Source organism: Mesocricetus auratus, unplaced genomic scaffold, assembly GCF_017639785.1.
Source record: "Mesocricetus auratus isolate SY011 unplaced genomic scaffold, BCM_Maur_2.0 Super-Scaffold_100015, whole genome shotgun sequence".
NCBI classification, from domain to species: Eukaryota; Metazoa; Chordata; class Mammalia; order Rodentia; family Cricetidae; genus Mesocricetus; species Mesocricetus auratus.
Window position 1 is genome coordinate 40,414,242 of NW_024429198.1, and position 23,094 is coordinate 40,437,335.

At 39.2% G+C, this 23,094-nt stretch overlaps 1 protein-coding gene across 3 annotated transcripts in view; it reads left to right on the forward strand.

Annotated features, from left to right (window-relative positions):
• The window catches only part of Rttn (rotatin), a 125,987-nt gene that overhangs the window by 16,730 nt on the left and 86,163 nt on the right, over positions 1 to 23,094 (forward strand). For all 3 annotated transcript variants that reach the window (XM_005065388.4, XM_040757815.1, XM_040757817.1), the window contains 9 exons: positions 1,053 to 1,223; positions 8,520 to 8,732; positions 10,461 to 10,573; positions 11,813 to 11,939; positions 13,387 to 13,512; positions 13,978 to 14,094; positions 15,463 to 15,599; positions 17,214 to 17,385; positions 21,155 to 21,254. In XM_005065388.4, coding sequence (XP_005065445.2) covers positions 1,053 to 1,223; positions 8,520 to 8,732; positions 10,461 to 10,573; positions 11,813 to 11,939; positions 13,387 to 13,512; positions 13,978 to 14,094; positions 15,463 to 15,599; positions 17,214 to 17,385; positions 21,155 to 21,254 — 1,276 coding nt within the window. The remainder of the gene's footprint in view (positions 1 to 1,052; positions 1,224 to 8,519; positions 8,733 to 10,460; positions 10,574 to 11,812; positions 11,940 to 13,386; positions 13,513 to 13,977; positions 14,095 to 15,462; positions 15,600 to 17,213; positions 17,386 to 21,154; positions 21,255 to 23,094) is intronic.

Here is a 23,094-nt window from a genome sequence, read left to right on the forward strand (position 1 = left end):
AGATAATGTCCAACTCCTCCTGTTGGCCTTGATTTTTGTTTCATTTCAATCTCTGTGACACTGCCATTGTAGCTCACTGGCAAGCAGTCCTTTTTTTTTTTTTTTTCTTTTTTTTGTCTTCTGGTCTCACTGTTTTAACTTCCCAAGCAGTTTGCAGTGAGTATCCAGTGTCCTTAATCTGCAGGTGATTTTCCATTTCAGTTTTTATGTGCACTGTGCTGGGAGTAAGACTTGGAGTGGGTTCTGTCATTGTTCTACTGTGCTGTCCCATGGAAGCCGTCCTGTCAGGAACCCAGTAGTTTAGAGAGCATGTCAGATATGCCTAGATATATTTTGGTCTATATTGCCATGACTTGGCAGATCAGTTCATTTATGCTTTATGATGTTCTTTACATGTTATTTATACCTTTCAATAAAAAGGATGCAATGTCCTGGTTAACTGGTAAGTTACATGGCAATTTATAATGGTAAAATATTTTCCACTTGAAACAACATTACTACTTGAGAAGAAAGTTGACATAATTAGATAATTTTTTCTTTTAGATAGTTGGTTTCTGTTTTATTATTTAATAACATTTAGATCAATTTGAGGCTATATCTGCTAAGTTGCTTCCTCTATCCCATTATGTTTGCCTTTGTATTCAGCACATAATCAGACACACATTTGAAGTAAGGTCCATATGAATGTGTGCTCCAATTCGGGAAGTTAGGCAGTGGAAACAGGGAGGAGTTTATAGTCCATTAAGCTTTTGTTATTTTATTGTTTTTGTTATCATTAGTTAAGAGTTTTCATTCAAAAAAAAAAAAGAGTTTTCATTCAATACTCAGAGCTGGTAGCATTTCTTTACAATGCCAATGCGTTTGTTGTTCCTTTGTACTTTTTATTATCATCCGTTGTTGGTTATTTTTGTTGAGTGGCATAAATTTTGTGTTAAATTGTTAATGATAGCATTTTAACACTAATATTTTATCTGTTCTCAATGACATTTGTATGTTTACATGCAAAATTGATTGATTTTTTTTTTTTTTTTGCCTTGTTTGAATGTTTTCAGAAAGAGAAACTGCTCCAAGTATTGGGGTCCCTTGGAGAAACCATGTGTTACCGTAAAACCAGTTTTAGCTTGGAGCAAGCAGAGCCTCTGCTCGTACACCAAAGGATGGCATTCGTCAGCATCGCACTGTTCACGGTTCGACTCTTGCAAACCCTTCTCCCTGTTGAAAAGGTAAGGGAGTTAAGGCTGGGTGCGTGCACTGAACTTGTAAATAAGTGACTACTTAGTGGTATGAAGGCTTTAGGATACTTTCAGAATATATGTGGTACCCTGCATGACTTGACCCTGGGAACCTGACAGGGGTGATGAGAGAATGAAAATAGACAGGCATACAGACCCATGAAGAGAAAACTGGGATCAGGTGGGCCATGTGCTCACACATTCACCCAAGGCTTCCTCTACTCCTCACAACTTCCCTGTTTTGTTTCTTAAATGTTGTGGCTTGACTTCTGGTTCAGTGGCAGGCAGTTCTTTGTGATCTCTGGAATCTAGCTAAGGAGAGAAAACATGTGGCCCCTGGCCTAGGTGATTGGTTTATCCTGCTCAAAAACTAGGAAAGCTTGAAAATCAGTAAGATCTTTCCCATGAAACAGGCCCCCCTCAGGGCTGCTTGTAAGAGGCCTGCTACAAGCAGCTGCTGTTCGCCTTGTCCACCAAGTGGCAGGGCCAGAGCTGTTTCCTGAGGTGGTGCCTAGCCAGTTCTGTAGTGGCCAGTGCTGTACTACCAAGGAGTCCCCTTCCAAGAGGGCATATGCCACCTCAGACCCTGGTCTCGAAGACGAGGGCTCTGTAGCCTAGGGCGGGAGGCTGGCTGCATTGTCCTGCTGTAGCCTGTTGCTTCCAGAGATGAAGCTCAAGCCCAAGACCACTGCCCCAACACCTCCTACACCTGGGGAAAAGAAGGCCTCGGCAAAGATCTGGGCAGGCTGACTGGAAGTCCAGGAACTATTTCAGTGTGAGCAGGTCAATGGTGACTATAGTGACCCGCTACATCAACCCCAAACTTGTGGAACTCTGAAAACCTAAAGAACCCGGACAGTTTGGGAGATGAGTACAATCCGTTTAGACAGACAGTTCACAGGGAAAATACTGCCAGCAAAATCTCCATCAGAGTACTAAAATACAACTTCAAAGTACGAGCATAACTGCCTCTTGTGGGCTCTACCTGTCCCATATTCACACCTAGCACTTAGACATTCGATCTCTCTCTGTCTCCCCTTCCCTCCCTCCCTCTTGTTCTTTGCACATTCTCTGAGACCTACACAACTTGGTCCTGGAAATCTGATTGGGGTGACAAGGACAGACACAGACACATGTACAGACAAGCTAAGATTGTTTGGGCTGTCCACTGTAATAGAGACACTGACACCAACAGCCACCCTGAAACTCAGTGTGAGGAGGTGGTTTATTGTATATGAACAAGGAAGGCAGTTTTGCTAGTCTGGGTAGGAAATCAGTCTGTAGGGGAACAAGCTCAGGCTATAGTCATCCGAGAGGAAGCTGTGGTTTCTAGGTATATCTCGGAATTTGGCTGTTAATAGTAAAATGTTACACATCATTCATGTACAGATATTTTATAGTGTAGTTATTAAAAAACCAAACAAACCCTGGCTGACTTTAATGGAAGTGTCAGTTAATGTATTAACGATAACCTCAGAGGACACCAACAGCCATCAATATCCCGTCTGGAAATGAAGCCAAAGCAACATCCTCTTGGATTAGTTTAACCAAGAGCGAATCTAAATTTGAATTCCACGCTTTCCTTTCTGTGCACTCTGCCTATCTGTGGTTTGTAGTTACTGGCCTGTCTATAATCTGTCCATTGTGTGTGTCATTGCCTGTGAGTTATACCTGTATCTGTCAGATGTTTCTGTGTGTATGCGTGTGCATGTGTGTATCTGTGTCTGATGTTTCTCATGCATACCCTAACAAAGGGATTTGCTCTGTATTTATTGAATACTGCAGGAAACATAGCATGAGAAAGGAATAAGAATTCTTTATAGAAATATTTAACAGAATTTTACAAGAAAATATGTTAATGAATTGAATTGCACTCAAAACTGCAAACAGTTGTTATCAAGCTATATCCACAGATTGCTTTTGATATTTATAGCAAATATTTGTTTTAAGGTTAGCTACCCTCAGCAAATGATTACACACATATACATTATTCTGGGTCAGAGCATGCAAGAATGTGAACTTAAGACTACAAAACTGCATTTAGCTTAGGTTGTACAAACTGATTGCATGGGGTATGCAAGGCATAGTAAGATGTTTCCTTGTTCAAGGCAGGTTAATCTTAAACAGGCTGAGTACACAGTAGGATAGCAGATTAAGCACACAGTAGGAGAGCAGGTTAGGTTCACAGTCTTAACTGATCTTAAGGTACAGTGTATTTCCATAGAATGCATAGGAGAATTCGTGGTACCTAGAGAAATACTTCGTGTGCCTTTCCCTTAGTTATTAACCATTTTTAGTTTTGTTCCTAGAATTTTGTGGAGACTATCGTCTCAATTCTATTTTCTAGTATTGCTTAACACACATATTATATTGTCAGGTCATTTTGGAAAAAATAAATTTTAAACTTAAAACATAAATTTTACTTTGTGAAAAATTAAAATGTAGAACCCTAGTACTGACCTTGACTTTCATGAACTATCCCACTTGTGATTCTTAAAGACATCTACTTGTTTATACTACTCAGATTAAAGTTTCAGACAAGACCTATCAATTACCTGAACTCTAAGCTTGTGTGTATGCATATATGGATTGTGTGTGTGTATGTATAGAGTGTGTATAATATGTCCAGTATTATTTTGTTTTTGTTTGTTTTGTTGAACATAGATATTTTTCACTGTTTTTTCTGAAGATAATCTGTAATTTTTGGTAGTACATTTGTGTTTTTAAATTAAAACTTCACTAGATCAATTTTAGAACCTGAAGGAAATTGCACTTAATGTATTTATAGGTTACTTGGTTATCTTTTTAATTAACCAAGCTCTTTAAAATGGCATCTAAACAGAAATCCTCTTCCATTGCTCCTCATATCTCCATTGTGTATGAACGTGAAGTTTTGCTGCCCTCTACCTGTGAGGAGCCACCAGCAACTGGAAGGAAATTTGAGCCCTGAAACTTATCATGTCACACAGAGGTTTTCCTTTGAATTCAATATGTTTTGATTGTGAATAACTTTGAAGGGTATTTATATTTGGTTAAAATTTTGGCTATCTTGTGAAAAATACTTTAGTTGTGTGAACTAAATTGTGAAATAAAATGAAGGTTACTTCATTTAGGTAAGAAAGAGAGAGAGAGAGAGAGAGAGAGAGAGAGAGAGAGAGAGAGAGAGAGAGAGAGAGAGAGTGTGTGTGTGTGTGTGTGTGTGTGTGTGTGTGTGTGTGTGTGTGTGTGTAGGCGGGGCCTGGAAATGCTAGCCCTGAACTGGAAGATGCAGAATCCTAGTACATTCTAGGAATATATTTGTATTCTGCTCAGCTTGCAAGCAGTAGTAAAAGCAGGGAGGACTTCTTACACCAAGTCCTCTGGTGTAAGGCCCCTTGATTGATGCTGCTGGCTCAATGACTCAGAGCAGTGCACTTTGAAGTACAATGCACAAAGAGATCTATCTCCTTGAGATCTTGTTAATGCTATCTCCCAATTCTGGTTCATCAGGGCAGGGCCTGAGGAGCTGAATTTCTAGCCCCTCCCACTATTGCTGGGGACATTGGACTTTGTGCTTTTGCAGCAAGAACTATACCTCTGAGCTGTATCCCTAACCAGAGGTTGACTTTTCTAACCAACTCTTAGATAATGTCATGTCGCACCATGCAAGAAATAAATTTAGGATTCTTAGCACAGAGTTTTGAGTTGTTGGTGTAATAGAGTTCCAGTTACAAATATGTAGAGTAAAAATGTTAGAATTCCTTCTTGAGGGGAAAGGGGGGAAAGGATGGAGATGAATATTTATCAAGTACTGTTTCTGTGAAGAGACACCATGACCATCACAACTCTTATAAAGAAAATCATTTAATTGGTGCTGGCTTACAGTACTTAGGTTTAGTCCACTGTCATCACGGCGGGAAGCATGGCAGCATGCAGGCAGATGTGGTGCTGGAGAAGAAGCTGATCATCAGGCAGCAGGAAGAGAGAAGGACACTGGGCCTGACCCCAGTGACACACCTCCTCCAGCAAGGCCACACTCATAGTGCCACTCCCTATGAACCTATCGGGGCCATTTTCATTCAGACCACAACTGTGTACTCTGTTCTTTGCTTAATTCATCCCCAACTGTTGTTTTTCTCACTAGAGTTGGACATTGCTCTTTTAAACTACAATGTCGTTACTATGGAGGTAGACTTTCGCTAGGTTATATTATTTCAATAAGTGTGCCCAAGTCACCAGTTCTTGTTCCCTGTATCTTTTTCATTCTTTCCAATGTAGAAGACTAACCTCATGAAGTATCTTCCTTTATATGATCTCTAAGTGTGCTTACTTGTTGATTTGTTTCCAGGCAAGACGTACACATATCATATACATCTCATATCATCTATATCTTAGAGATCTCTAGTGCTCCATTTTGATACCGTCACTCAGAAAGTGTTATCTCTAACTCCTCACCTCAGACCTAATTCTTTGTTTCATTAGACTTTTCTCCTTATAGACTTTGTTATTTCAATAAATATTACCTTCATTATTCATTTGTTAATTTCTTAGGCAAAAAAGTTGTCCTCAAGTAGCAATGTGAAGTACCTGAGTTGAACCCAGTGTCCTGTTTGATCTGTATTATTGCAGTAAACTCTTCAGTGGTTTCTCCATTTTTATCTTTGTATTTTACCCTGTATTCTTTGCAGACTAGTCTCAATGCCTGCTTGCATCCATCTGTGAGCAAGTCCTTATGGACAATCAAAGTCTTAGTTGACGTGGTTCATCTTTCCCCATCCCCACCCCTCAGCACTGCTTGTGAACTTACCGTTCCCTTTTCTGTGACTGCTTTCCCCCAGATATCTGTATTTCCTGACTGGCCTGGATCCTTTACTGCGCAGGAGCATCTGGGAAGAGGGAGTCTTAGTTGAGGAATTGCTTCCATCAGATTGGCTTGTGGGAAGTCTGAGGGGGCATTTTCTTGATTGATGGTGGTTGTGGAAGAGCCTGGTCTGAAGTGGACCATGCCATCTTTGGGCAGGTGGTCCTGGGGTGTATAGAAAGGAAACTAAGCAAGCCATGGAAAGCAAGCCAGTAAGCTGTATTTCTCCTTGGTCTCTGCTTCAGCTCCTGCCTTCAGCTTCTTGGCTTGAGTTCCTGCCTGGGTTTTCTTTGGTGATGTTTTGTTCTCTTGCTCCTTCCTCTTCTCTTGCTCCTCTCTTCCAAGATTTCCCCTCCTATTTATTCTTTTCTGCCTGCCAGCCCTGCCTATTTCTCTCTCCTGCTTTGCTATTGGCCATTCAGCTCTTTATCAGACCATCAGGTGTTTTAGACAGGCAAAGTAATACAGCTTCATGGAGTTAAAAACTGCAACATAAAAGAATGCAACACATCTTTGCATCATTAAACAAATGTTCCACAGCATAAACAACTGTAACACACCTTAAAAGAATTTTCCACAACACATTGTTGTTTAATTGATGAAGCATTTGTCTAAATTGTTCTATTATTACTAAAATCTTGGGAGTCAATTATTGGGGTAAAAACTTGATAGATCAAGAGAGCAGAGGAGGCACGACCAGCTGTCCCTCCCCTTCTGCGCTTCCCAGATCGAAAATGCCTGCAAATCTCTCTAAGCTCCTCCGTACTCTTTCCTGTGCCTCTCTATTGTATTGTTTCTTGAATCTTCCAAATTCTCTATAGCTAATTCCTGTCAGCTAGCTGTTGATTCCACCTCCTGATTCAAGGGTAATTTTATTAACAGTCTCAGATTGCCACAGTAATATCAAATATCCCACAACAGATTGATTCATCTCTTAATATTAGACTTTAGACAGTTGATGATTGTTGTTAAAATAGGACATTCATGAAATAGAGAATGGCGAGATCCAATAATAAAGACATAGTACCGAGCCTATTGAATGATTTTTTTTGACTTTGACTGAACTACATTTCACTTCTTTAGTTAATAATTAGAATCTTACCTCAAAATTAGGATCATTAAAAATCAGTTTTAGCATCAGATAATTCATAGTGGCGGAAAACTTTTCATAGTAAATAGTGTAGCACATAATATATACAGAGCTTTCTCTTTTATAGGCCACGAGAATCATTATGGTCATGTGAAAGCCCTTGAGAGATGTTTGAATGTCAGAAAAGATCAAATGTTTATGCTATGGAGAAATTCTGAAAATGTGACAATGTTGGAAAAATGTTTCATTAGGTTATCTTACTTGTTCAATTTCAAAAAATTCCTAATGAAGACAAAATGGAGAATTCTGGAAAACATGCTATTGTGCAGCAGTGCATCTGACCAAACTGTGGTGGAGATGGGGCTAAGTGGGGGCTGTCACGTCACCAGGATATATTCTTGAAGGGAATTGGGGGACCCTGATATCTTCATTTTGGTCCCCCTTTTTTGGACCCTGCCGTGGGGTGAAGGTCTTCACTACAACATGTTCTTGATCCATGATGTGCTGGACCACCAGAAGCCCAAAGCAATGATACCACCCAGCCACCAACTGAAACCTTCACAGACTGACATAGGCAGGCCTTCCTTCTTCATAACTTGGTTACCTCAGATGTTGGCTACAGTAATGGGAAGCTGACTGACACGTGTGTGACCACTCTCACAGTACAATGGGAGATGGTGTGAGAGGGAAGGAGCATATGACCTTCAAAGCCGCAACTGTTTGCTCTGTTCCTGTACAGGGCAGTCTGCTGACTCTGCTAGTAATAGTTTAAAAATACTTTTATTTGTTTAAAAAATCAGTTTTAGTTTTAAGTCCATTGATTTTGATTATAAATATATCTTTATATAAAGTGATACAATAGGTCTGTCTTCTGTAGTTTTCTGAAATGTTATGTTGAATTTCCTCTCAGAAAGAGCACAAATCAGTTTTTGCCCAAATAAACCAAGATGGACTTGGATTAGTGTTTTACTGTTTCCTGTGGTAAGCCCTGCATTGCGTGCTTGTTTATGTCAGAGAAAACGGTTCTGACCTTAGCAGTGTTGGCTTCATGCTTTGCTTCATAGCAGAGCTATAAACACGGGGCAGCCCCCAAAGGAAGAATAATTCTGGGTGTTGGTCCCGGAGAAGGAAGGTATTCAATCTCCTGACCAGGAACAGAGAATCCCTATTTGGACTTCAGGCATTTTGGGCAGAAAAATTGCATTGACCAAAACATACAAGTGGATAATATTTTGATATGTTGTGAAATACAGTTTTCTCTGGAAAAAGCACAAAAGTTTGGTAGGGAATATATTTTATAGTATGTTTCTAACAAAGCACTTTGGAAAACATTTACTTTTTTTTTTTTTTAATCAAGGCTAGTGAGTTTTTGCCGGAGTCCTTGTCAGCAGCATTATTCCTTGTCTCTTTGGACATGCCCATTTCTTTGGAATATCCAGAGATTCATGACGCTGTTGTGGCTTATTTGGAACAGCTTGATTCTGAAAACTACAGCATTTATAAACGAACTGCAGAGGCTGTTTATTCAATCGAATGTACCTGTAACTTCCTATCTGATGTGGGGAAAGAGGTAAAACATTTTGCAGTTATCTCAAATCTTTTTGTTGAAATTTTAGAAAACCTACAGTGTTCTCCAACTTATAGACATACAAGTATGCTAGGTGGGTGATGCATTTTTATTCAATGGATCTATAGTCTGATTAAAACAAGGATATGATTTTCACAAAAGCAACACAGAGACTTCAGTGTACCGAATAGTGTGTTTTCATAGAATTAGCAGTTTCACTTATGTGGGAACTGAGTGATATTTGATTTAATCAGAATTATGATAGCTATGTTAATTCATACTTAAACACTTGTAGATAAAATTTGGTTTTCATTTTTTTATGCCAATTATTACATGCTTTCATGCAGAACCTGATATTTTTGTTGCTGTTATTGCAGTCTTTAATAATTATTTGTAAGATAGTGGGTGTCTTGAGATATGGTATCAAAACAGTACGCATTACCATTTATCTCTTTTAAAAATATTGTAGCATAGCATAATATATTGAAAGACTAGTGAATCCTAGAGATGACATTGCCTTGAGCAGCATCTAAGAATACCAAAATGGGTCCTGCATCAATTCTTATTTATTCTGAAGTGTCTTTGAACTCAGACTTGTCATTTTCCTTTATTTATCTGTTATGATGTTTTTCCTTATTTTTGCCATATTCCTTCTCTTGCCACCGTCCCCTGTACTGGGGACGGAATCTCGGGCCTTACACTTGTTAGGTAAGCACTTTGCTGCTGAAACTAAGTTAAGCCTCCAGCCCTTTGTGTTTACTTTTCTGTTTGCTTTAGTAAATTGACCAGATTGGCCTTGCTCATTTTCTAGTCCTTACTCTTGGCCTAAGCCTCCTCAGTAGCTGGAATGAAGGCCTGAGCTACCTGGCCTGGTTCATTTTTTTTTTGTCACTTCTTTATGCCTCTGGGTTTCCTTTTTTTTTTTTTTTACAGTTTTAAATCATATCTTTAAGTGAATGTTTTTTTGACATTCTGCAGTCTTTTGGCTCTGCATCTGGGGATGCCTTCTGTTTCCAGAACTTGTGAGGATGGTAGAGAGGGATGGTAGGTAATAAACTCTTGTAACGTGTAGTCTTCCCTCCAGCCACTTGGGTCCCACTGCTGTCTCAGCCCCCAAATAACACACAAAACACTATATTAATTATGAAGCTGTTGGCCATTTGCTTTGATTTCTTATCAGCTTAATTATTAACCCATAGCTGCTAATCTGAGTATTTCCACGTGGTCTTCTCTTACCGATGAAAGGGTCCAGACCTCTTACTCCTCTGGTGGCCTACATCGTGGCTGACTGTGCCTCTGTTTCCCAGCATCCTCCTCGACTCTTAGTCCCACCTGTCTTGCTTCCCTGTTGGCCAACATTGGTTTACTTATTAACCAAAGAGAGACATACACACAGAAGGACTTCCACCCCATGCCCAAAGCAGGCATGGTCAGCGGCACAGGTATCTAAGTAATCTCTCCCTACAAACTACACTAGTGTTTTAGTCACAAAAGTCACAAATGAGCAGAGGAAACCCAAATAATGAATGGTCTCAGGTGGTATTTCACTATGGTTTTCCCTACAGTTTGCCTTCTAGGTTGACATTTGTAGGTTGATTCTTGGAAAGTGGACTTAAACAAACATGAGCAAGGTCTCTGAACAGTTTAATTTCTTGAAGAGACTTAGTTACCTATGTGAATTTTATTGTATATGAATTTCATATTTCCTATCCCTTTTCTCTCTTATTGCAGGGAGAAAAGAATCTCCTGGAATTAGTGGAGCTGGCGGACCAAGCCTTGCGCAGCTTTCCCTACCATCAGCATTCCCCCCTAGTAAAGGAAATCATCTGCATTTGTTCCAAGATGTAATATTTCCTTTTGTAAATGTGACAAATAAGGGCAGTGTGTGTGTGTGTGTGTGTGTGTCCATGTGTCCATGTACATGTGTGGGCATTAACATGGATATGCCAATTTAGGAATAATATGCATGAACATGGTTATGTAAACTTAAGAATAATACAAATGAAAATGACCCTACATGTCTCTTACTTTAGTTTAAATTGTTTTATGGGTCTCACTATTAAATTGTATACCTGCATTAACTAGGTAGCTGCTTTATTCAAGAGTTAACTTTACCAGTGTCATGCCTGTAATGAAAATGAACAGTTCTTAGATTTGTAGCCATCCCCGTCAGCTACTTGGACAAGGCAATCATTAGTTTAGGTAGTCAGAGGTGGTGACTCACACTTATAGGCCCAGTGCTCAGGACACAGAGGCAGGAGATCCACTTGGATTTCAAAGTCAGCATGCAATCCATCTCAAAAAATAAAGTCAAGACAGAAGTGATTCTCCAAGTTTAAGATTCCTTTTGTAACTTTTAAAAGATTACTAATTTCCATAATGCTTTTAGAAAGCTTTATGCATTGGTTAATTTATTTTGAGGATATTGGAACAGATTCCTATAATAAATTCCACAATATGACAAATACCAGTTAACTTTGGGTTTTAATTTAATTTACTTTTTATTAATGTGTATGGCTGATATGGGTGCTCATGCCATGACATATGCGTGGAGGTAGGAGAACAACTCTGGAGAATTGATTCTCTTCTTCCACAGTATGTTCTGGGGATTGAACTCAGGTTATCAGGTTTGTGTGACAAGCACCTCCACCTCGAAGCTGTTTCACTGGCTCAAGTCCACAAGTTGTTTGTTTGTTTTGTTTTCTAGTTTTGTACAAGAAGAATACAAATTCTTTTTGTATAAGAAGGCTGTGTAGCCTTGGTAGCCTGAGCTCTGACCAGGATGGCCTGAAACTTAGTGATCTGTCTACCTCTGTTCTGAGTGCTGAACTTGAAGGCTTGTGTCACTATGCCTGGCTGCAAGTGTGATTTTTTTTTTTAAAGGATGTCTTCTTTTTGTTTCTTTCACTGTTCCTTAAGAGAGAGTGTTTTTTGCCTGGTAAGTTCTTGCCAATCTAGTTAATTAAGGATCACTCCCACTCAAAGGAACTGGAGTAGGAGGGGATCTTTTCCGACATGCTCTGTAATCCTTTGCTTAGTAACTTGCTGGTCTCAGTTATTGTGGGTGTTTTTCTTTTTTCCAGTTGGAAATCTGCACAGGCCAGTCCATTACTGCAGGGGGAAAGTCAGAAAGTGTTTCTTCATATGCTGTCACACCCATGTCCACAGGTGAAGGTGGATACTTACCAGTGCTGTCTGGAGATTGTGAAGGTGGGGCTTTTCTTTTGTTTCTTTTTAGAACTAATTAGTTAATATGAGAAGTAAGATTGGTTCTCATACTCTGCCTGTAGAATTCCTAGGCTCTTGTGTTAGCCATAAGAACTGTATTCCATAAGTAGATGGTAGTCATTAGTCAGCTTTGGGAAGGTTGCACTGTTAAATTTCTTTTGTCTTCCTAGTCTCACTGAATAGCTAGCTTATTAAATTTAACTTCTGCTCTGTTCTTACATCAATAAAAATACTGTTGTGACGTAGACATCTTTCTCTGCCCTTCTGCACCATCGGTACAGCTACTCTTGGTGTTGGTGTGTAGCTTTCCATCCATGTTTTTTAGAATATATGTGTACTGTATATGCATGTCCTTATAAATAGTGTATTATTGTTTTGTAAGCCTAAAGTATAGTTTCATACTATACATGTTTTTTCCAGGTGTTTAGTTTATCTGAAGGATTTGAGATCTACTTAATTAACTCATGGCTGGGGTTTGCTTCCTTTTGCTTAATTCTGAATATTTAAGTTGACTCTCCTTTTTATTGAACCAAAGTTTTTAATCCTGAGTGCTGGATATTTAATCCATGGTGCTCAAATGGCACGGTACCCATCTGAGATGATTTTGAAAAGCTATAATCTTTGTAGCATCATGTAGGACACAGGCACAGGAGGCATGTAGAGGGAATTATTATACTTGTGGATGAATAAGCTGAAGCTCAGAGAATTGTGTGTATCCTAGGAAGTGACAGCTATTTTTAAACATTAATTAAGGCCAAAGCTTTAGCTCCCAAAAGTTTAGAGTATTTTTTGTAGCTTTAAGTTAATAGTTAAAAGAAGATATAATGTATATGCATATAAATATGTGAGATCACATGTATATGTTTTGACCTGTGAACTGTTAGTAGCTATACGGACAGAGTAATTTCCAGTATGAAAGGAAGTGAGTTTAAGATTATGACTCATTATTGCATGTGTTTCCACCTATTATATTTATACTAATTTCTATTAATATTTCTAATCACTCCTGTTCTCACTCACATAGTGCCTAACAAAACATTTTCTGTTATAATTGAGAATTGATGTTTTCTTCTTCTGTATGCTTCATATATTTCTTCCCCAATATTTTTACTTTCTTTTTTTTTCCATTTGATTTTGTTTTTCTTTCTCAAGCCACAAATCTAGTACTTCAGGTTAAGGTTTTAGTGTTTTGTCATGTCTTTTATATCTGTTGATTTTTAGGGGTTATGGTTGTTTGGTTATTTATGAAGATTTTGCTCATTGATAGAGAACATTTCATAGCCCACATAAACTTGTATAGCTAGGTAGAAAATCTTATTATTTTAATTATGTGAAAACTAAAATTAGAACTAAATTATAAACAAAGGAAAGAGAATTCTTTCAGAAAAATTATTGCCACTAACTTAAAAAATTTTGTATTATTTTACAGGAATGTTTAGGTGTCCATAATGTCACTAAACCTGTATCTTCACTTTATAGTGGAATTCATTTTCTGCTTCATCCAAAAGTTCTATATGAAATCTCTGCATTTGGTATCCAAGAACCCAGAAGTGAGGTATGATATGTCAAAATTATGTGCAAAAGCTTACCCTAACAAGTCAAAGAAATGCTCCAGTAAATTGGACAGCTTCATGAGAAGCTACAAGGAAATGTGTGCTTGATATATTTGTTAACTTCTGACATTATTTACATAAAAAGAAATGTTAAAGAAAGTAGGTAAATCATAATACAGAATACACATGATCTTATAGAATCAGATGAACATTTTACTTAAGATTTCCTCTTAGATGTAAGGAACTACAGAATAGGTGTTATTTTCAGATTTATTGATAAGGGTAAAATAGCAGAAACTTAAGGGAAAAAAAAACCTCATTAGTACCAGAATATAGACGCTATATGGAGAGAGGAACATCTGAAGCCAGAGAAGTTAGTTTTGTACCTTTTCAGGTTTGATGAGACATTGCAGGTCTGTGAGAGGACTCAGTGGGACATCTCATAGCATGGCTGTGTTGTTGTGCAGGTGAATGCTGCTGCCAAGGCCATTCTGTTGTATCTGCTTCAGGGACGATTGATGATGACAGCACTGACCTGGAACAAGTTTATCGAGTCGCTCTGTCCTGTCATTCCAGTGCTACAGGTACTCTGTGCAATTCATTTTTTACGACACCATTTGTCTTTGGCTGGTTGTCAGTGATTTAAAAGAATGCAAAGGCACAACTGTCACATTGTGAGAAAAATGAAGTGGAGCCTTGAAGGTTCTGGAGAGAAATGAGCAGGAAGTGGGTGGCTGTCTTGTTTCTGGCAAAAGGTTAAGCAAGGGTAGCTAATTTGCCCATGTAGACTTTACATATCTAGGTGGGAGGTCAAAAGTATTGTCTGTGCAAAACAGAGCTCAGCCCTTTATAAAGGCTTTGAGGCACAGCAGTCCTTATTAAGCAGACATTGCATAATTAGCTTGCCTCATGCATTCTATGTGTGCTTGAGTTTAATTAGAGTGATACTTTGATTAATGAGCTCCTAGGTGCAAAACTTTCTTAAGCAGTCCTCCTGGGCATTGAAGGAATGAGGAAAATTTAGGTTCCTACCTCCCTTGGGTGGAAAGGTAGAGCTAGGACCCACAAACTTATTTTGCTGTCGTCCTCCTGCAGGGGTATCAGCACAAAGAAATGAAGTAGTATCAGACCACCACATGAGTTTCACACAAGTGGTTAGCCCAGTAACTCAAGCCATCTTTATGGCTTCAAAACAATTATGTTTTTCCATACTAACACACATCTTTTTCCCCACCCTCCAACGTTAACCTCAGGCAAAAAAAAAATGTCAAATATGTTTTTTCCCAACTTTTAAAACATCTTTGACACATCATTTTGCTAGCTTGGTCAAATATTGAGCTCACAGGCTAGTTTCATCTATGCAGTTCTTTGATTCAGGTTCCCTCTCAGATGACGCTAGACTGTGTCAAATTAACAGTTAAAGCTTTCTAGGACATTTAAGAATGTGCTTCAGAAATGCTCTTTTCCTACTTTTATATTACCTGTGTGGCACTGTGTTAGTAAAATTATGTGGAAGAAATGGCTGTAATTCACTGGGAACCGACTAAAGCAGACAGTGGTTATGTTTACAGTGGACACAGGTTTTAGTTCCCAAAGCTCACTGGTTCAGTTTTCCACATGAAGTTCCTCTAGCACTCCCGCTTCAACCTGTTTGGAGAGGGCTAAAGATATGTCAAGTGTCTTGAGTATGGAAGGCACCACTGCTGGAATCTAGAAAAACAGAAATATCAGCATATTTTCCTTAAGGTGTACTTTGAAAATTATTTTACCTTTAAACTAGTTTTATTTCAGCTTCTTATCTCACATAGATTATTTTGAAGAGAGACTGTTATTCCAACTGATTTGAGGGAACTGATGGACCCCATAACATGCCTGTATAATTACTGTTATTTTCAAGTTGAAAACAGCGTGTATAAAACTGAATGGTAATTTCTCTTAAAACCATTCCTTAGGGCTACGCTGACCCAGAAGACCCTTTAGGCAACTGCATTCTCCTTTTAAGCAAAGTGAGCTCGGAGGAAGAAGGCATTCTCCCTGGTACTACACGGCTGAAGTCTGTGCTGCGACTTTTGCTAGTGAAAAAGCCTTCGTGAGTACAGTGTAACCTTCTGAGTAAAAACTACTAATGGATGTGTTCTAGGAAAGTTTAGTAATTTATGAATCTGAAACAGTAGAACTAAAGAACTGAAGGAAGGTGGCTCCCTGTTGTTACCCCAAATCTTCAGTTTGCACTGTTGTTTTGGAAGCTAAAAGGAATTCTTTCCTTCCCATCATCGGTGTGAGTATCATCTTAGCTGAGGTAACAGAAGGAGGGATGTATCTTGTTTGTTCCCTTCTGTAGTTAACAGTGGGGGCATTTGCCCTCATTGATTAAGCGTATTCAGAAGCCCGGGAGGAGCAGTCTTTTTAAATATTATTTATTTAAGATATTTTATTTATTACTTTTTTATTTTATATGTGTGGATGTTTTGCCTGCACATATTTCTGTGCACCACATTTATGCCAGGTGTTTGTAGAGGACTGAGCCTCTGTGTTCTGCATGGTTCTCAGTACTACTGTCTTTCAGGCTTCTGCTTGAATGAATAGACTTTAAGCACTATCTACAGCATGCAGCCACTTTCCTAGTCCAAAGTCCTAAGGTCTTTCACATTTTCCCAGAAAAACAAGATTGTCAGGCCTGTCACAGCAATACCTATTCATGGTACCAGCTTTTGTCTTTGTTACTTTTCTGTCTCCATGACAAAACACCATGACAAAAGGAACTTAGAAAAGAAAGCATTTATTTTGGGCTTCAAGGTTCCAAAGGGTTAGAGTTCAGGACCATTTTAGCAGGGAGAATGGTGCCAGGTAGGCATGACATGGAGAAGTAGCTGAGAGCTTACGTATTATGAGAGAGAGAGAGAGAGAGAGAGAGAGAGAGAGAGAGAGAGAGAGAGAGAGAGAGAGAGAGAGAGAGAGAGAGAGAGAGAGAGAGAGAGAATACATGCACGAGAACGCAAGCTAACTGGCAATGTTTTTGGCTTTTGAAACCTCCAAGCCCACCCAAAGTGACACATATCCAACAAGGCCATACTTCCCAATCCTTCCTAAACATTTCCACCAAATGCAGACCTTGCATTCAAATGTATGGGCCTTTGAGAGTCATTTTCCTTTAAACCACTGCATCTTACAATTTTGTTTTTAGATTGGGCTTCATCACCATGTTATCTAGGCTAGTCTCAACCTCCTGTGTTTAAATGATCCTTCTGTTACATCCTTGAGCAGTTGGGGCTACAGATCTGACATGGATTTTTTTTTTTTTTTTTTTGGTTTTACGAGACAGGGTTTCTCTGTATTGTTTTGGAGGCTGTTGGTCCAGCCCGGCCTCGAACTCACAGAGATCTGCCTGCCTCTGCCTCCCCAGTGCTGGGATTAAAGGTGTGCACCACCACCGCCCGGCCTGACATGGATTTTAACTGAGGTTGACTGTGTTATTTAGTCTCTGTAAGTCTACTCAGTTGTTATTAATTATTCTTAGTTTTTGATATTATTTTACATAACAAAATTAACTATATGAAAGATTTTTGTAGAAACAGGACAATATTAGGATGGTAGTATATATATGGGTAATTGTTCTTTATTTTGATAATTCTGTGTATTTATAAGCCTGTTTTTAGATATTTACATAGCACAAAATACTAATTTAAATACCTTGTGTTTTTAGGGTCCGTTCACTAGCATTAAAGCTTTTGGCATTTCATCTTACCAGTGAAGAAGGGGCTGACAGAAAGCGCCCATTCATAGATGCCAGAGTTCTCTCCCGAGTTACTAATCTATTTATTGTGAAAAAACCAATTGACCTTAAATTGGATGACAGAAGAGAGCTAGTTATTAAGGTAACTATACCTTTTGAGTTTATTACTGTATGGTAATTTGACACATTTATATAGTATGTATTTTATGTTATCATTTTCAGGCCGTGTGTACATAGGGAGGGAGATGGGTAATTTGGGGCCAATTTCTTGTATTCTATATTGATCTGGCTTTTGGGTGCATTTGTTTACTGGGCAGATACTACTTAAGTATGTTAATCCCACCAGTTGAGAGTAAGACCACTACCATGGTTTAAAACCAAATTGAAGCAAGCCTTACTTAAATACTGGCCAGGCTGATGGACTCTCTGGCTAGGTACATCTCTGTGTTCCCAGAAAATGGCCACAAGTCATGCCTTGCATAAGCTTTAAAAGATAACCCTACAAGGCCACCATATTTTCTGTAAAACAAAAAATAACAGACCCAGAGACTGATATTGGGATTCAAGCTTCAAGCTGAAGATCAGAAAGCAAAGCAGATGGCCATTAGCTCTTACTCTAGCTCAGGCTGAAAGGGCTGATCCACGGGCTCTTCACCAAGACTCAGACTGCTGCCTCTCCTCAGCATGGCTGGAGAGAATCCAGAGACTACCTCAGAATGCTGCTCTAGCCTCAGTGTAGCTGGAGATGAATGCCAGCTCTGAGACCCTGTTCCTGTCTTAAATACCTCTCACGAGTCCTGGGATTAAAGGCGTGTGATCCCATGTGCTGTGGTCATCTTTGTGTGAGCTGTTTCTCTTTAGGACTGGATCAGTTTCGTGTAGCTCAGTGTGATCTGGAATGAACAGAGAGATCTGTCTGCCTCTTAATCCTGAGTCCTGGCATTAAAGGTGTGTGCCTGGCTTCTATGGCTTGTTTCTGACTTTGCTTTCTGAATCCCAAGGCAAGCTTCAATAAATCATAAATAACATATCAACACAATTTTCCATCAAATCCAATCAGGGGCAAATATATAAAATTAAAACCTGACACATTTCTTGCCTGTGCACTCCTGCCTACATCAAATCAGGGGTGAGTGTATATCCTACATATTTCCTGCCAATGTAACTCTCGCCCACATATGATCAGGCATGTCTGGTGCTGGTGCAGATGGGTCAAACAAACTTGTTTAGGGGAGTGAAAACATAAATAGCCTCTAGCTTTTAACTAATTCTCACAAGTGCCTATTGTCTTCCAGGGACTATATACCCTCTTTAACTGAGTGGAAATGGAAGTTATTTGTGGAGTGTCTGGAATGCACTACAGTTGGATAGAGTGAGAAATTTTGTGATGACTTTTTACCTATTTTTCTAATTTTTAAAAATCTATGTGCATATGAATAAAGTGCTCAGTTGAAGCCAGAAGAGGGCATGGAGCTGGAGGTACAGATAGATGGTTGTGGTCACTTGATGTGGATACTGGGAATCGAACTCAGATCCTTTAGAAGAGCAGCATATGCTCTTAACCTCTGAGTTATTTCTCCAGCTTCTGTTTTTTTATTTTTTCAGTTAATTTCCTTCTTTCTTTTTTTTTTTTTTTTTTTTGGTTTTTACGAGACAGGGTTTCTCTGTATTGTTTTGGAGGCTGTTGGCCCAGCCCGGTCTCAAACTCACAGAGATCCGCCTGCCTCTGTCTCCCGAGTGCTGGGATTAAAGGCGTGCGCCACCACTGCCCGGCACAGTTAATTTCTTAAAACATATTTTTATTAGTTTATTTTTGAGTGTGTGTGTGTGTGTGTGTGTGTGTGTGTATGTGTGTGTGTATGTGCCCAAGGGTATGTCATAGAAGTCATTTTTTCCTTCCACCATATGTGTTGCTGGAGATGGAACATAGGTCATCAGGCTTGGCAGCAAGTGCCATTACCTATCTCACCTGCCCTGATGATGACCAGACGAATACCATTGACATGAAAACATTGGGAATTGTCAACTAGGAAAAATTCTTGTAAAAAAATATTTCAGCCTTCGTATTTTAGGAGAAACACACACACAAACACATACACACACACACAGCACATACACCAAACAATTTCTCCAGAATTTCTGTAAAATTTCTGATTATAAGATTTCTTTTTAACTTTTTACTGAATCGTTGGCTCCTTTGGCTCCATCCCTGAGTAGCTTGTCCTGAGTTCTATGAAAATACAAGCTGAGAAAGCCACAAAGAGTAAGCTATGAGCAGCGTTTCTCTGTGGTCTCTGCCCTGAATTCTCCTCAGTGATAGACTGGGACCTGGAATTTGTAAGATGAAATAAACCCTTTCCTCTCCAAGTTGGTTTTGGTTCGTGTTTTATTGCAGTGATGGAGAAGCAAAGTAAGCCAGCACCTGTTTTCCAGGACTGTAGCTCCATCACTGAACTGAGAGAATTCTGCCATCTGCCCTCGTCCTTGATTCATTCCTGTGCTTTATAGCCTCCCATTTTCTTTTCAGTTTTTATTTACACTTAGATGAGGTCTCCAGCATGGGTATTAGCAATACACGTCCAAACAGAGTAGTTAGTACAGTGTTGAGTTTTTTGTTTCTTTGTTTTTGCAGGATCTTGTCGTGTAGCTCAAGGTGGTCTTATGATCATATTGGCCCAATTTCCCAAATGCTGGGGTTATAGATGTAGGTTACCATACCCAGATTCTGATACAATATTTTTTGTTTTGTTTTATTTTGTTTTTAGTGAGCAAATATATTTTGTTCTGAGCTTAATGCTTTGAGTTTAATGCTTTGTGCTGTATGGTGTGGCCTTGGCCAGAGGATTTGAGGATCTTCATAGTATACTTAAAAGAGCCAGCCAGCTAGGGAATCAGTGAGTACCAAAATTCTGTTAGTCATTGTTAGGCTTTTGTAGAGTTTGTAGAAAGGGAGGAGAGGAACTTCAGGGATTGTTTTGTGAGTCTACAGTAGGGATTTGGTTTGCTTTTTGTTGCTCTGAGACAACATGGACAAAAGCGACTTTAGAGAGGAAAGTGCTTATTTTTATTTTGTCCTACAGGTTAGTCCATAATCAAGGGGCCAAGTCAGGAAGGTAAAGCAGAAAACATGGAGAAACACTGCTTACTGGTTTGCTCCCAGGGTCAAGCTAGCTACCATTCTTTTGCAGCCCAGGCCCATTCCTAGGGATGGTACTGCTCACAATGGTCTGGGCCCCAAAGCATCAATTAGAAATTAAGGAAACGCTTCATAGGCTTTCCCATGGGCTAATCTGATGGATGCCATTCCTCAAATGAAGTTTTACTCTTCCTTCGTGTGTCAAGTTGACAGCTGAGATTAGCCATCACTAGGTAGAAGTTAGCAGAGGGCGTGAGGAAAAAGGTAATGTTGCTTTAGTCCTCTTTTTATGTTGCTCCTTTTGCTATCTTAGACTGCTTTGAAGTAAGCAGATACCAATCTCTGACTTGGAGTTGTCTCCAGAGGCAGAGATGGATAAAGAAGAGGGAGGGCTGCTGGCTTTGCAGCTGCAGTTTACAGCATTGAGAGACAATCTTGAGTCGTAGGTCTGAGCTGCTTGTCTCAGGTTACTCTGGTATAACACAGAGATGCTAGGAAACCCGGAAGCTTTCTAGGATATTCTCAAGATGCTAGTGGATTAATGGATTGCTTATGACCTTTAGCAATAATGCTCATTACAAAGGAAAGCTGTTTTGAACATCATGGCTGTTTGTTTCTGATCCTGTTTCCATATTACCTAATACACCATTGTTGCTAATTTATATGACATGTTTATTTTAGCAAGCTGTCAGTAAGCTTTTGTTTGTATGGCATGAACTATAAAATATTAGTAGGGAACTGGAAGCAGAAGAAAATAGATATTTTTGATTTTTAGATGGAGACTGTTGAAAAGGTATATGAAATCTTCACCTCAGATGATGTTGATCTTGTTTTGAGGAAGTCAGCTGCGGAGCAACTAGCTGTGATCATGCAAGGTAATGATTTTTTGACAGTGACCTTGTTGCTGATCTAGGATTTGAGGTTGCTGTGTTAGTGTTAGTTTGTAAGATAGGCCTCTGACCTATTTTAACCTTCAAGATAAGAATGTCTTTTTACATGTTTAGAATTGTTGAACAAAACCAAGATCTAAGAATGTGTGATAGACCTTACATATAGTGTTTATTACAGGGTTCTTTCCAAAAAGTTTGCTTGTCGAGTACATTGTCAATATTTCATCTATAAAATGATGTTAGAATATACTATAAAATATATTCTAAAATATTAATATAATCATGAATATAAGGTTTTGTATTCCTTTTAAAATTTATTGATATGTAGTAATTTTGATTTGTACATGTTGCGCAGAGAAGTAAACCTGAGCCAAACAGTACTTTTTGGTAAGACAAAGCAATAATACATTGTGGGCTGGAGAGATGGCTTAGGGGTTTAAGGAGCACCTGGGTTTGATTCTCAGCACCCTCATGGAGGCTCACACCATCCATAACTCCAGTCCCGGGGGGATCTAATACCTCCTTCAGGGTTCTCAGAGCATGCTATTGGTATAAAATATACATGTGGACAAAACAATCGTACATATCAAATAAATGAAAAAAAAGCATTGTAATTGTGTGCACGTGTGTGTGTGTGTGTGTGTGTGTGTGTGGCTTATTGTTTAAAAAGAAAATAAACTAGAAAAAATAGCTTGCTTTGTTTGTAGTATTACCATTACATAGACTTTATTACATAATAATAAAGTCCTTGTTAGTTTTAATTTTTCCTCATCTGTGATCGATGCACTGTAATGTTTTTGGAAAAAGCTAATTTTCAGTTTTTAAAAAAAGTTTTGTTGATTCTTTGTGGATTTCACATCATGTGTTTTGATCCCACTTATCTCCCTCTTTTCATATTTGCCCTCTGCCCTTGCAACCTCCCCCCCCATCAAAACCAAATTTAAAAGAAAATCCCCAAACCAAATAAAACAAAGAAGCAAAGCAAGAAGAAGAAAAAGGAAGAAGGAAAAAGAAGAGAGAATCACCTCTTTGTGGAAGCTGTAGTGTGGCCCATTGAGTCACAGTTTTCCCTTTAGTCCATGTTTACTGCAAGTATTCACGAGCTAGCCCTGATCCTCACCAGCTGCATCACACTAGAGTTTCTGGTCTGGGCAGCATTCTAGAGCTAACCCTGTTGTGGGGGAGGGGCCATACAGATGAGCCAGCCCTGAGGGTATGAGAGCATGAGCACTGACCTGGCCAGCTCCCATCTGCCATGCAGTGACAGTGGTGAGAAAAGGATGCCCTCCCCCTTGCTACCTGCAGCAGGAGAGAGAGGGATGATAAATAAACACACAGACACTTAAATAATTATAAACTGTTTGCCCTATGGCTTAGGCTTCTTTACTGGCTAGCTCTCTCTTAACTCTTAACCCATTTCTATTAAACTGTGTATCTCCATGTGATTTTGGCTTACCAGAGAATGCTTTAGCATGTTTGGTTATATGGTGTCCCTTGGTGACTCCTCTCTGCAACCTCTCCCTAGCATGCATCTGGTAGCCCGTCTATACTTCCTGCCTGGCTACTGGCCAGTTAGTATTTTATTCATCAACCAATAAGAGAAACATTTATACTGAAGGACATCCCCCGTGAGTATACCCAAGAAGAGTCCCAGTGAGAGCCCATTATAGGTGGTATAGCAGAAACCAGAGGCCTCAAGCCAGACCAATGACTCATGGCAATGAACACTTACAGTTTTCACTTATAGACTCAAAAGATATATGGCTAGTGTTTGATGGTTGTCCTGACGTTATTGGACCCTGGGATGAGAGGATAGTTTGAAAAT